This window comes from Mauremys reevesii, linkage group 3 (genome assembly GCF_016161935.1).
Source record: "Mauremys reevesii isolate NIE-2019 linkage group 3, ASM1616193v1, whole genome shotgun sequence".
In the NCBI taxonomy this organism is placed as follows: Eukaryota; Metazoa; Chordata; order Testudines; family Geoemydidae; genus Mauremys; species Mauremys reevesii.
Genome location: NC_052625.1, coordinates 3,229,893 through 3,244,476, shown reverse-complemented (window position 1 = coordinate 3,244,476; position 14,584 = coordinate 3,229,893). Strand labels below are relative to the sequence as shown.

Genomic DNA, 14,584 nt, shown 5'->3' with positions numbered 1-14,584 from the left:
CACCCCAATGCCCCACCCCCACCAGAAAGCTGGGAACACACAGCTGAGATCAACACCCCCCGTGCTCGGCGACCTACACCAATGCAGAGTCAGACGCATGGGCTGGAAGGGACCCGGAGAGTCGCCGAGTCCAGCCCCCTGCGCTGAGGCAGGGCCAAGTAACCCCAGACCATCCCTGGCCTTAGAGACCCCCAGGGCTGGGGACTGCACTGCCTCCCTGGCAGCCTGGGCCAGCGCTTAATGACCTGAGAGTCAGAAATGTCGCCCCCGCCCTCCTTTCACAAGGCAGGCTCGCGCCCCGGCTCCCGCAGCCACTCTGCCGATGGGCATTCCAGACGCCGGGGCTATGCAGCAGCTGGATGATTGCCTATGACTGGCAGTGGAGACAAGCCCCGGGCAGATCCCTTGCTAGTCCCTCAGCTCGAGAGACTAGACTAGCTGACTGTGGGTACAGAGCACTGGCTGCCCGAACCCCACGAGATCACGAGGCTTTTCCTGCAGTGCCCCCACAGCTGCTTGGTTTGGTTAGAGAAGATCTTCCCAGTGAACACGCGACAGGAAGGAATGGCCAGGAACCACAGGCAGGCCAGCTCCGGAGGCTCCCGGCACCGTCTGCTCCAGCAAGCAGCTGACAAAGACGTGGCTGGCTGGCGGAGGCCCGGGTTCCAGGCAAAGGGAGCTGGTATCTGGAGTCCCGGATCTGGAGGGAAGTGGGGGCTTGGTGGAGATCCAGGAACCCCAGCACAGCTGGACAGATGTGGTGTGCAGCCAAAAGGCTGGTGGCTGCGACAACGCATTCTAAGCCTTGGCTAAAACAAGCTGAGAAGCAGCCCAGGGCACAGGACTAGGGGGCCAAAACCGACACCACCTCCTGGCCCGTGGCTATCGAAGAGGCAGAACGTGACCCAAGACATCTAGGACGTGGTTTCCACAGAACAGAACCGCACTGCTGAACCTAGGAGCAAAATGGCCTCAGCTTCATCCAAGGGCTTAGCCACGGAGCGGCTGAGTCGGCAATAAAAAGAGGCGCAGTGTTAAAGCCAGTGCCGGGGCCCTGGAGAGCAGCAAACGTCGCTGCCGTCTCTTCAAAGCCTGTCGTACGATCCTGCGAACTGCAGACCCTGGCGCCTGAGTTCAATCCCAGGTAAAACCCAGCTGAACTGCGTACTAGGAACAAAGCCATACGGCTGCTGCTAAGGGAAATCACCCTCCCCAACCCACTACGGCGCTCTGAGCAGGTCGACCACGCAGCGGGGAAAGGAGAAGAGCCTTGGGGCAGTGCTTGGCCTGCGGCAGAGCCCCCCACAAGAGGTGATTCAGGAAGTCAGAGTCAGGAAGTGAGAGGCAAAGGCACCTGGCACCCCCCAGAGAGAGCCTTGGGTGTCACCGTGGGCAGCTCGCTGGAGACTCCGTGGGCAAAGGCACCTGGCACCCCCCAGAGAGAGCCTTGGGTGTCACCGTGGGCAGCTCGCTGGAGACTCCGTGGGCAAAGGCACCTGGCACCCCCCAGAGAGAGCCTTGGGTGTCACCGTGGGCAGCTCGCTCGCGCAGCCAGAGGGGAAAACAAAGGAGTCGGGCACGTGAGGAACGAGACGAAAACCAACGCTGAAAACACCCGGCTCCCAGGGACAGACTCCGGCGGCTCTGGCTATTTAGCTTGCCCAAGGGAAGGTGAAGGGGGGACCTGGTGACAGTCTAAGCCCTGACAAGGGGAACAGATCGTTCGTAGTGGGCTCTGGTCTAGCACCATCCAGTGGCTGGAAGCTGAAGATGGACAAACAGAGAGAGGAATGAACCCTTGGAACAATTCATCCAGGGTCGTGCTGGATTCCGCAGCACGGGCAATTCTTCAGTCAAGTTTGGCTGCTTTTCTAAAAGCTCTGCTCTGGCAATGGTTGGGGGCTGGTCTCTGGCCCATGCTGATCCCAGTGGGTCCTCCTGGCCTGGGGCTGTGAGATTCAATACCATACCCTATCTCTCAGCTGGCCTCCCTCGGAAAGCGTGTGCAGCTGTGGAGTAACCGCAGAAATAGAGGGGTTCAGAGATGGGCAGCCACCCTCTGGGAGGCCAGCAGGGACAGGGCTCCTTCCTCCCTGGGGACCAGTGCACATGCTCCCTCCCTCCGGCAGCAAGCGAGTCTGTTGGTCCTGCTCTGGGCTGGCTCTCCAGGAGACGCAGGAAATGCACTCCGCAGGCAAGGCGACTTCTAGCCAGGTACTGTGCTGCTCCGGCTGTCCGCGGTCAGCATCTGGCGCTGCGCAGCGGTAGCCTGGGAAGCTTCCTTTCCAAGCTTTCCCATGAATCAAAGGGGACGACAGGCCTCCCAGCTGCTGGCTGTGTGCTGCAAGGAACCCGGGAGTGCGTCTAGAAAGGAAAGCACTGCCTGGGGCTCGAGTTGGGAGATGGGGTAGAGGAGAGCGTAACTGCCCTCTGGGGACTAGTGCCAGCTGTGCCCGGCCCTGGGGCACAGCATGGGGAGCTCCGCCGGTGCCTGGCCCTGCACACCCGCTGCAGGACATGTGATGCGTCTGCGTTTCTCGTCTGCTCTCACCTCAGGGTGGGCTTGGGGGTGCTGCGCACGCTCTCGTTATCCTCCAGCTCGGGGCCGCTGTCGCTGTTGTTGCATTCCTCCAAGCTGTCGTAGAGCAGCCCCAGGTCCTCCTCCACTTCTCGGGTCTGGCCCACCGGGTCGGAGTCCAGAACCTGCGGCAGAGAAGCACAGGTCACAGCATCGCTCCCTCCCCACGTCCCCAGCTGCGTGCTCTCTGGAGAGGAGCAGCCCCACAGGCCTGTCAGCAGGGAGGGGAGGAGGAGCTGGTGCTCACCTAGTGTGGGGATCTCAGCTCTGATCTGTCCCAGCCTGGCCCAGGCACCTGGATTCTCTCCACTGACATGGGCAGGGCAAGGTCCAGGCTATGGCCTGTTCTGAGACTCCTGGAGCATTCTGGAAACACGCCTCCAGGCCCTCCCCCCACCAGGGCCTGCCTGTCCTCACAGAGCAGCCGACAGAGCCACCCGAGGGACGAAACGGGCGGGGGCCCGAGCGCAGCTCCCCGCAGTCACTGCCCACAGCTGGGCCTGCCGCGGGGGAAACGAGGCCAATCCCCCGTGCGTCCTGGCCTGCCCTAACGTAGACACCTCCCCGCACGCGCTCCTCCGTGGCCGCTCCACCATCACTGCTGGCTAATTTCCTGTCTCCAGGGATAGAGCCCTGGGATGTGCCCAGCACGAAGCTGTAACCCCTCTGTCCTGAAGACACCTGCCTTGGTCTTCCAGACGGACGTATCAAATGCAGCCCACAAACTGGACAAGAGACTGCCCATCAACCCCCAGGGAGGCCTAAGACTGGCGGCCAAGCAAGACCGTACGTGCTCTGCCTCTCAGGGGAAGGACTAACTCTTCTGAAACCAATGAGGCCAAGGGCTGGAGGGCCCAAGCCTCTAACTCCAGCCCCGTTTGAGCGCCGAAGCCACCAGACTAACACCCACAGCCCGCGCACACAGGACCGACCCAGCCCGCAAAAAGCCAGGCAGGGGCTGGCTTCAGTCAAAATGAGCTACAGAGTCCGTGGGTGAGTGATTGCCTCCCCATAATATGCTCATCACGTACCCTGAAGAGACATGGCAGAGTCCTTCAGCCATGGGAATCCACAGCCTCCTCACGCTTGAGTCTCTGAAGTCAAACCAAAACAAAGCCTGGAACCCACCTTCTCAGGCAGAGATCCAAATTCACTGGATACCAAGCGCTGGCAAGGAAAGCCCAGGGCTTAGCAGACTCCTCCCAAACCAGCTACTCTGCTCCGCTCAAGAGGCCACTCGGGAAGGACCCACCCCAATGCAGACAAACTGGTCTGCCTTTTGGGGGCTCGCCGACTGTATCCTTATGGAATGGAGACACCGTGGTAATCGCCAAAACACCCGCTAGCAGAAGGGAGAATACCCTGCCCGTTGTCAAGCAACCAACCAGATCTGGCTTCACAAAGGGACAACCAGTCACAGGAGTATCTGAGAAGTCCTCCACTGAGCCCTGCTGCCGCTCAGGCCAGACCAAGCCGGCCAGCTCTGCACCCCATACAACCCTCTGGGAGCCATCAATTCCAGCATTCCCCCTCCAAGGCCCTCTGCACTAAGGAGGGGGACCGGCCGAGGCTGCCCAGGGGCACTGAAGTTCTTTGAGAAGAAACGGAAGGTTACATGGCAGACAACACAACCAAACACCTTCTCCTCTCCCAGCAAAACGCCCTCAACCGGTTCTACCTACTGCCGGCTCAACCCAGAGAATCAAACGTAGGGAGCTAAACGCCGTGACGACACACCACCCTGTCCATTTCTGCCCCCTCTCCGCATGGCAACCTTCACGCTGACGCGTTCCAGGCTCGGACACTGGCTACAAGCCCATGAACAAAGGGTGATGACCACCCCCGGCAGGGAATGGGCTCTGGGCAGACGTCCAGCTGGGGCACCTTGGATTGGCTCAGGCTGCTTTAGCCTTTTCACCTCCACTCAGGAAGCGTGTGGTAAACAACATGTGAATCAGGGGGAAGGACAGCTCAGTGGTTTGAGCATTGGCCTGCTAAACCCGGGGTTGTGAGTTCAATCCTTGAGGGGGCCACTTAGGGATCTGGGGCAAAATCAGTACTTGGTCCTGCTAGCAAAGGCAGGGGGCTGGATTCAATGACCTTTCAAGGTCCCTTCCAGCTCTAGGAGATTGGTATAGCTCCATATTTAAAAAAAAGAACTAGGGAGCTGCTATTGCCATGTGAGACAGAGACGGAGCGAGATTATTACTATGGGCAGAAATGACCAGAGCTGAGACTCTGCTGTGTCATGACCCACAGGTCTCAACCGGAGCAGCCACGCTCCAACCCTCCACCTGGCAGCCTGCTGCTGACTGGTTACCTGGGACCCATGGTGCTCAGCCCCAGTTTGAGACTCCGCCCCTACAGTCCTATTGGCAGAGTCCCAGAGCAGCTGATTGGCCCGCTGGCCCTACTTAAGCCAGGAACAGGAAGCTGTCTGAACTGGGCTCTGCCTCTGGCTTGATTTCCTGGCAGCCCGACTGGTGGTTCTGATCTCCAGTTTGTCTCCTGCTCTGATGCCCTGGTATCCTGGCCAAGCCGACTGCAGACTCTGCAGACTTCTTGTGACTGCAGACTCTGACTATTAGGTCTGGCTGCTCCCGACCTGGCTGTGACAATGCAGCTCCCCCCAGCTGGGGAGAACAAGCTAAGACACCCCAAAATCAGTTATAGAGCCTAAGGCCAGAAGGAATCACCAGTCCATCCTGCCAGTTCTCCTGTAGATCACAGGTCACTCCCTCCAGCACCCACGCACTAAACCCAGCTGGAATTAGACCCAAGTGCTCCAGTCCCAGGAGACTAGACTGTCACGTGCCAGAGGCAGAGAACGGGGGGACTGATCCAGCCCCCCGCAATGGCAGGGAAATGAGTCAGTGAGTTAGACTCAGATAGTGCTGGCAAGTGACCTGCACCCACACGCTGCAGAGGAAGGTGAAAATCCCCAAGGTCACTGCCAATGTGACCCAGGGGGAAATTTCTTCCTGACCCCACATCTGGCGATCAGCCAGACCCCGAGCACATGAGCCAGCCCAGCACCTGAGAGAGGTTGCTCGGTGCTGCCTCCCCCACCCCAACCATCTCTAGCCGTGGGCATCCCTGATGGCTTCTGAGGAAGGAGATAAAAAACAACCACCCCAGAATACTTTTGCGGGGTGGGGGAAATCCCTTCCTGACCCCTGCTGGGGGCCAGTTGGAACCCTGAAGCATGAGCTTTAGAACATAAGACATGGGAGAAACCGGCCTAGGAGCCAGAAGAGCTGAGAGCCGAAGCCCTTGCCTACACTAGCCTTTCCCCTTATACTTTCCCTTCATTCCCACCACTGGGGCAGCCCCCATTTCCTCCCGCATGGGAGCCACGGTGCCATGCAGGCTGCTCCCAGCCGGGTTAGCCGAGACGTGGTTAAACACCAGCGGCTGCCACTGGTGGAGCTGAACCCGGCAGCCCAGCAATGGTGGAGACGTGTCAGGCAAAGGCAGAGCCCTGGGGGTGACAGTGGACGTCAGCGCAGACACCACCGGAAATGCAGTGGGGCAGATAACGAGCAATGCGACCGAGGGCTGCAGGCCCAGAGGCAGCCCAGCCAGGCCCAGCCCCCTCCATTGTGGGCACTTCCTGCGCTTCCTGCCTGCGAAGCGTCAGACCCGGCAATCTCGACAGCCTCCTTCTTCCACACAGGTGTTGAAAAGGAAAATTCTAATGCTGTCACGTGCAGCCGTAACGGCTCCCCTCCAGCCTGAGCCCCAGCCCGCCGGCACCAGCACGTAGTTCTCAGCCACTTGAGCTGAAGGAGTACCTACATTAATAGCAGCAGTAGGTTGTTATCCTGCATCGGCCAGCTATGGGGGGATGCATAACACCCTGAGCAGTGGTTACAGATACAGCCACAGCCTCATTCTACAGACAGCCCAGCCCAGCCCCTGCCGCTAAGGGGCAGGGATGCTCTGTCAAATGGAAGAGCTCTGCCAGGAAGGACCCTGTACCTCCCCCAGTTACTGCTCCTGTCCCCGGGGTGGCTGACACTTGCCTCCCCTCTAGGGACAGCAGCTGTGCTCAGTAACGAGCTGTGAAGGGACCTGAACCATTAACTCCAGCCCTTAGCAGAAGTCAAACTCGGGGCTCCTGCCTCATCTTCTCCCATAGGCCAAAGGGCATTTTGATGAGCAGCAGCAGCAGGAGGAGCCAGTCTCTGTCCCCACGAGGGCGGCTCTGGATCTTGGGGTGGCCTCAGGGGGACTGAGGAGCATGCACAGTGCACATGGAATGTTCTGAGATTTCTGGAGCAAGCTCAACTGAGCATGTGCAAACGGCAATTTAGTGTCTTGTAACTTGGCCAAACCAGGGTGGGGGGGTCACAGGGAGGGCAAAAGGCACCTCTCAGGGCCCAGCACTATCCCCCGGTCGAAAGTTAAGCTCCTGTTCCAAGCCCCTGAGGCACCAGAGCTCTTCCAAACCACAGACAGATGGGCTGAGGTTGTTTATGCTACCAATTTCCCCCTCACTTTGTTCTCAGACATCGCGAAACGCAAATGCTGGGATTTTGGGACTTGAAAGCACCAGGAGATGCCCTCAGCCATGCTGGCTGCACTCCCGTGGAGGCCGGAAAGCCAAACCCCAGCGCTCTGCCCAAGTCACGTACAGGCTCTTCCGCTAGCAGGCTGCCCACAAGTGCCCTCCCTTCACGCTACACAGAGCTCGTGCCGGGGTGCTGCCTCGTCGCCTGGGGCCGGAGGGGGCTTTCCATGGGGTGGACAACGTGTCCCTGAGGGGCACCGCTGGGCTCGAACACATCTGCACGTAGGGTTTGCCAGGAGAGAGCCAAGGGACTGGTTCAAGAGCTGCGGAAGCTTCCTAAAAGTGTGTGTGGGGGGGCCACCGGCGCATAAATTGTGGCCCCTTCCCCCCTCCCCCTTGCCCTCACGCCACCTCTTCCCCCTAAGACCCTGCCCCCCACTTGCTCCTCTCTGCCCCCTCGCCCCGTCGCCTTTTTTACTTCCGGTAAAAAATGGTGGAAGCACGGCCCCCTGGCTCCCCGGACTGATCCCAAGGTGCTTGTCCTGCTGGCGCCAGGTGTCAGACAGGGACGGACCCACCCTTTCTCACCTCATCCATCACTTTAAATCTCTTCAGCAAAGCAACGAATTTCTGCTTGAAGTTCGGTTGCTGGAAGGAAAGGACAGAGGAAAACGCGTGAGGTTCCCAGGGAGCTGCCACCCCCCCGCTGCCCCTGCTTTCACTGTGCCGTGTGCTGAACTGACAGCTCTACGGCGCCCCCACATGGGGAGAGGTGGGCCCCCTCCACAGCCTCAAAGCTAGCGGCTCTGTCAGCACCTCCGGGCTTGTGAGCTATTGTCATTAGCGAAACACAGAGAGACGCGGCCGAACTCCGAGAGCTCCCCAGACAAAGACAGACGGGAGGGAACACACACAAAGGAACCTCTGCAAAGCAGCCTTGTGCAGAGACACAGCCCCCCGGCTCTTGGTCATTTTTAGCGGGGCTTTTGGAATAAATGTGGAAAACTCTCCTGCAGCACAGCCCCCAGACCCTTCCCCTCCTGAGCACAGGGGCCAGCAGCAGCCACTGCAGCCCCGGCCTCCCCAAAGCCATCCCAAGGGCAGAGCTCTTCACTGGTTCGGGTTGGCCACCCCTTCTGAAGGGGCAAAGGTCCGGACAGCCCTCTGACACTGACTAGGAGACACGGGAGCAGAATCTGCCCATGCCGAGCTTGGCTGGGTTTTGGCGCATTGGCAGACTGACGGACAAGACGTGACCTTGAGGGCTCCGGAGGTGCGGGAAGAGAGAGAGCCAGATTTCCTTTGCTTTCGGTAGCAACAACAGTAACAACAAGACTAGGAGACCTGGGTTCGAGTCTCCTCTCTGCCAGACGTCCTGTATGCCCTTGGCCCAGTCACTTTGCTCCCTGGGCCTCAGCTAGAACAGCCCGGCCCTGGCTCCCAGGGCACGTTAGGGAAGGTGCGAGGGGCTCCGACAGTGCTGGGGGCCAGAGAAGCTCTGTGGATCGGCAGAGCAGAGGGCTGGGGAATGCACCCTGCAAACCTCCAAGTGCTCTGAGCCGGGGACGCGGCTGCCCTCACGGCAATGGGCCGTACCGCACGCTTCACACCAGTCTTCTCACGGCGGCACAGGCTCCACCAGGGAGCAGGGCAGAGAGGACTGAGCCACAGGGCCAAGTCAATGGCCCCCAGGGATGGGCAGCTGCCGCTCTCTCCTGAGCTACACACCACTCACAGCCTGCGGGCGAGATCACTGCTCTGTGAGGGGTTCTCCCCCAGGGGCACAGCGCCCTGCACCGCTACCCTCCAGCTGCTCACTGAGAGCGGGGCAAGGGGCAGCTCCACACAGCCAGAGCTCACAGCGCCTCCTGCTGGGGAAGTGCTGCGGAGGCTCCCTGCTGGGCCTCCCCCCCCAGTCCCAGCGCTGCTGCGCTAACACAAGAAATGCCGACGTTACTCTGCTCAGGGACGTGGTTCTGATCATTTTCCTCCGGGCTTTCTTCGGCTTCCTCACTTCATCCTCTTCGTCGTACAGATCCTAAACGGCCAGAGACGGCAGCACATCAGAAGGGCACAGCACGGCGGGGCACCCCTGTCTTTCCGGAAGGGTCCCGGCCAGTGTAGGGCCCTCTGAGATGATGCCCAGACGCTGGCCGGGCCAGAGCGCAAGCCTGTTATCTCCCAGCTGGCCAGTGCTCACTGATTGCTCCCTGCTTCGCTCCATGACCATCGGGTACAAACACCCCCGGCAGACTGCGCACGGCCAGAGCCAGAGTGCTCTGCACAGCGCACCCTGCCACTGCTCGTGCAGCACCTGAGACCCACACGTGTCCTGCCCCACACCGCTTACAGGCTAAGCTGCCCGTGACCCAGCCTAGGCCATGGGGGAAGAACAGACCGAGGCTTCCAGGAGCCAGCTGGTGTGCAGCCCGCTGGAGTTCACGTGACCCATTGTCACTGCAGAGCCTGCCACACGCATGAGAAGGGAGACGTGGGCTCCCCGGAGCAGGGTCCTGGGCCTCGTGGGGAGCAGCTCAAGGTGGGGCCCACAGCTGAACTATGCTCCTTTCCCACAGGAAGCCTGGGTGTCATGAACAGCAGCTCCGCAGGACACTCCTCAGCCACACACTTGGGGGGCGTCGCGAATACTCAGCTGAGCACAAGCTCCCAGTGCGACTCTGCAGCTGAAAGGGCTAATGCCAGCCCGGCATCGCAGCCGGGTGACACTGGGAGCAGGAGCAGAGAGGTTACTGTGGGCAAGTCTCCACTACAGAATTACGTCAATGTCCAGCCACTCAGTCCTCGAAGCGGTTTCACACATCCACACTATGCTCACCAGGAGCACTTGCACCGACAGAACTGCCCGTGTGGGGCACTGCGGGACGGGTTCTGAAAGGCAGCAGGAATCGCTGTAAGCAACGCGGCATCTACACGGACACTGCGTCGACCTAACCACCTTGGCTAAGTGCTACGTCTCTCGCTCATTGAGTCGGTGCAGTGGGAGCGTTACATCGGTGGGAGCTCCACTGTAGGGCGGACGCTTACAGAGCTGCCGTACGTTAACCTAACTCTGTAGTGTAGACCAGGCCTTTATCTCTTTGGTTAGCACTGATGTGACCACTGCTGGACTCCTGCGTCCAGGTCGGGTGCCACGATTTAGGAAGGATGTTGATAAATTGGAGAGGGGTCAGAGAAGAGCCACGAGAATGATGCAGGGCTGGAAAACCTGCCTTAGAGCGATAGATCAAAGAGCTCAATCTGTTTAGCTTATCAAGGAGAAGGCTACGGGCTGACTCGGTCCCATCTGAAAGCACCTACATGGGAGCCCAGTACTTCATAACGGGCTCTTCAGTCTGGCCCAGAAAGGTCTAACACCGGCCCAGGGCTGGAAACTGAAGCCAGATAAGCTCCGACCGGAAATACAGTGCAGATGTTTACCAGTGAGCGTCATAAGTCACTGGAATCACTGACTGGGGATTAGAGAGAGTTCTCCAGCACTGGCAGCTGGGACGTTTTTCTAACAGTGACACTTTAGTTCAAGTTGGAGTTTGTTCAGGGCAGTTCTCTGGCCTGTGTCACGCAGGAGATGAGCCTAGATACTCACAACGGCTCCTTCTGGCTGTGGGATCTATGGCTCGACGAAGGAGGACATCTGCTCAGAGCAGCCCTGTGCTCCAGAGTGTTCCAACAGCCTTCACCCCGAGACGTCACCTATTGCATGCTGCGGCTGGCCAGCGCCCCGAGGCCCCTGTTCTCTGCTCCCCTGAGGCCCGGGCATTCATTCCCAGGGCAGGAGAGGGTCTGGGCCAAGGGGGCCCCATTCCTCCTGCCCCAGGGCTTTGCAGGCATCCCCTCTCCCTGAGGGCAGGACCCACTCTGACCTGAGACCCCATGGCAGCAGGGCTAAGCCGCCCTTACCTGGCCTTGCACAGCATCATCGCTGGCCTCTTGCTCTGAAGAGAAGCTGTCGTCGTCCTCCTCCGAGTAGTTATCCATGTCTGGGGAGCGATCTGAAACCAGAAAATGCAGGTGCCACGTCCGAGCCAGAGCCTCCCACCCCACCCCTGGGAAACACCCAGCATGCCCAGGGATGTGGGGTATCCCCCACATCCCTGCCCCAGAGGAGCCCGGGGAAAGCTAGGCTGAGAGTGGGGAGAGAGGAGCGCACGCGTCTCGTCTGGGCTGAGAGATACGTACCTGAGGCTTTGATTTTGGGGCCGGAGGGGACGCTGCCATCTTCATGGTCAATGGGCTGGCTGGACAGGGAGTAGATGCTGATTTCAGCCACTCGGATGCTCACATCCTTCATGTTGCTGTGGAGGCCCAGAAGCTGCCCTCCGTCTGTGGGGTGCTGCATCACCTGGGCGAGCAGACAAACACCGAGCAGTGACGGCCGCCCAGCACGCAGCCAGCAATGCCTGCGCCCCCCGCGGCTGCCTCGCACGCGCTGACCAGCCGCTCAGTGGGCAGAGCTCCCAGGCCAGCGCAGCCCCTGGGCCAGCTGCTCCCAGCAGCAGCTCCTGCTGCCCAGCTCCAGGCATCGCAGCTGGTCCCCACCGGCGCCGCTTACCTCCGCCATGTTAATGATTCCCACCGCCAGAGTCTTGTAGCCCAGGATTGTGCGGTTCTTGTACCTCTTCCTTCGCTGCAGCATAATCTGCAGCCTGTTGCCATCTCTCTTCAGGAAATGCGGGTACTACGGGGGGAGGGAAACACTCAGCCATGGCAGGGCAGGAGAGCTACACAGGCCGGCCAAGTGTTCATGCAACCACAGCCCCATCAGCTCCTAAGCCTGCACCCCAACCTCCTTCCAGCCCCCCAGCCCCGGCCCACCCTGAGCAGCTCGCTTCCCCCCACCCCCCAGGCCTCAGGCAAACCCGCTTCACCCTCCACATCTCCTCCGCCCACACTGCACGGGCGAGGCAGAGCGAGGTGCCCAGAGCAGCGGCAGGCGGCATGGAGATGCAATCAGCCCCGAGCTGACAGTCACGACCCCGACTGCGCATTCCCTGCATCGCACGTGCACCCCGCAGGGATTAAAGCGCCCAGAGACATCACCACTGGGCTCCTGCTCAGTTCCCCCTGAATTCCCTGCTGTCGGGAAGGGACCCGAGGTGGTACAAGGAGCGTCAGATCCTGCTGAGGCTGGGTGCTCTGCATCCAGGCTAGCAAGGTGCATGTTACCTGTAAAGAAAAAGTCAGTTCCAGGTCAGTCTCCATCAGGCCCCCGGGTGGAAGGACGTATTCATTGGATCGCAGGACTCGCTTTGAACCCTGCAACGAGATCAGGAGAGGCATGGAGGGACGGGCGGCAAGCAGAGCCGCTCAGCTGGAGACGCGCGTTCGATACACTAAATGGCAGGTGTAACACCAGGGGTTCTCCACCTCCAGCGAATCATGAAGGGTGGAGACAGACGGTAGGGCCCATGCAGTCCGCCTCCTCGGGGACCGGAGATCGTTCCCTGCAGAACATGGGGAAGGGCTTATCCAGCCTAGTGATGGAGTTTCCACCACTTCTCTTGGAAGACTGTTCTAGCCTCCTAGGAAATCTCCCCGACCCCTAGCTTCTGCCTCACCAATCCCGCTCCTCTCCTGGCTCTCAGAGCCACCCCGCCCCCTAGTTAGCACTCAGCAAAGGCACACAAGGAGAGAGGCTTCTTCCAGCTGAGCCCCCACCCCCAGGCATCCCCCCCGCACTGATTCCTGATCAAAGCCTAGACACCACTGTCCTCTCCTGAGCACAGACACAGCTGGAAGGGAGGGCCCAGGAGACCGGGCAGCACATGGGACATGAGACAACAACAACGCAGTCCTGAGAGTCATTTCTCAGTCAGGACAATGGCTTGACCCAGTGCTCTCCAGCCATCTGCAAGGGAAGGTCCCCACAGAGCATGGATCATCTTGCAGCCCACCAGGAAAAGCTCGAGACTGTACTGTCTGGGAACCCCAGCCCCCGTGCACACACCGAGATGGACACGCCCTCCTGACAGAGCCAGATCCTCTTCATCTGACTCCCGAAACCAGCTCACCTGCGGCTGCTGCCTCCCCGCTGAACCCAGCAAACTGCTCACATAACGGTCAGGGACTTTGCCATCAGAGTCACCTGAGCGGAGTCCAGGAGAAGGAATCAGAAATGCCCTGAAGAGAGGATTCGCAGAGCTAACCCGGAGCAACAAAGGCCAACGAATGCAGCAATGTGTGCCCTTGCAGAGACAGCATCCCAGACACACACCTCAACACACCATGACCTTTGGATCCACCATCCCATCCAAACGCCTTCGCTGCCCTGACCTGACCGGAGGGGACCAGAAAGAGAACCAGAGAAGAGAACCTCTGCCAGGCTCGCCTAAATCCTGCAACATTGCGGTGACCCTGGGACCGGAGAGGCAGCTAACGCAGTGCCTCTGACAGCCTGCCATAGGCAGACATCTACCAGGGCTCAGAGGAGCTAAGACGGACACTGTGTGCTGGAACTCCCCAGCGGGCCAGCAAGCGAGAAAGGCCAGCAGACAGACAATGCTTTCTCTGGTTTGGTTATTGTGTGCTAGGCCTTTGCCTTACAGCAAACAACATCCATAGCGGCAAACAAGAACATCTCCCGGAACGTCTCCTTTCTCCCCCAAAGGGCAGCGAGCTCCAGCTTTAGGGCTATTTAAAGAGACTGGCCTGCAGGAGAGTTTTCCTATAAATACTCCAGACAACCAGAGGGAAAGGGAATCACGGACATTGTGACAATGAAATTCTTACGTAACTTCATGTTTCAAATACTTTGACTGTGTTTTTCTTGTGTGTATTTAATACAAGGTTTTAAAGGATGGTTGTTACAATGGTAATTGCCAGTGAAAATGTAACACAAACCTGCACCAATCTGTTTAGTGTTGTAATACAGTAAACAAGGGCTTTAGTAACACCTTAATCTTGTTGGGCATGCACGATTCCCTGCACGCCCATCATCAGTACAAGGCATCCAGCTGTGTTTCCAGACCTGGGTCCTCTGGAAGGTTTGCAAGCTGACTCGACAAAGTTCCAAGGAGTGGAATGAGGACTGGTTCATTTTCATCCTCACACAAGGTGGGGTCACTGGAGCTCTGAGATGCCAAAGCTGTGACAGGTTCTTTACCAGTGCAACTGACCAGCACCTTTCACCAGGCTACCTCTGAGCCTCTGGAGGGCTAGTTGGGGATGTACCACCCCAACACGTCTTTGGACGCTGAGGGGGCTTTATTGCAAAAGGCAAGGGAGGACTTCCCTGCCTCTCTGCAGTAACAGTCCCAGACAGTGACACACTTAGACCTCCACCCCTTCCAGGTTTGCAAGCTTTGCAGTGGACAAGGCTCCACATCCATGTGCTATTTGTCTGGCCTGCAAGACTCTCTCTCTGATTACATCCAAACCCATCCAAGTTTTGACAGACAGCCCCAGTGATGTACTGCCAAGGCAGGATTTTTCTAGCCAGCTGCGTCAGGGAGTTTTCCTGCTTTGGGAGCACAGCA

The 14,584-nt window shown here is 59.1% G+C and overlaps 1 protein-coding gene across 3 annotated transcripts in view; it reads right to left on the bottom strand.

The window, feature by feature from the left end:
- Positions 1–14,584, bottom strand: part of LOC120400515 (phosphofurin acidic cluster sorting protein 1-like) — a 107,399-nt gene that overhangs the window by 14,182 nt on the left and 78,633 nt on the right. Inside the window, exons 3-9 of one of the 3 annotated variants that reach the window (XM_039529162.1) lie at positions 12,276–12,365; positions 11,662–11,787; positions 11,289–11,451; positions 11,010–11,101; positions 9,049–9,129; positions 7,680–7,739; positions 2,552–2,703 (exon numbers count right to left, since the gene is read on the bottom strand). In XM_039529162.1, the coding sequence (XP_039385096.1) occupies positions 2,552–2,703; positions 7,680–7,739; positions 9,049–9,129; positions 11,010–11,101; positions 11,289–11,451; positions 11,662–11,787; positions 12,276–12,365 (764 nt within the window). The remainder of the gene's footprint in view (positions 1–2,551; positions 2,704–7,679; positions 7,740–9,048; positions 9,130–11,009; positions 11,102–11,288; positions 11,452–11,661; positions 11,788–12,275; positions 12,366–14,584) is intronic. The other 2 variants (XM_039529163.1, XM_039529164.1) reach the window with 2 other exon arrangements.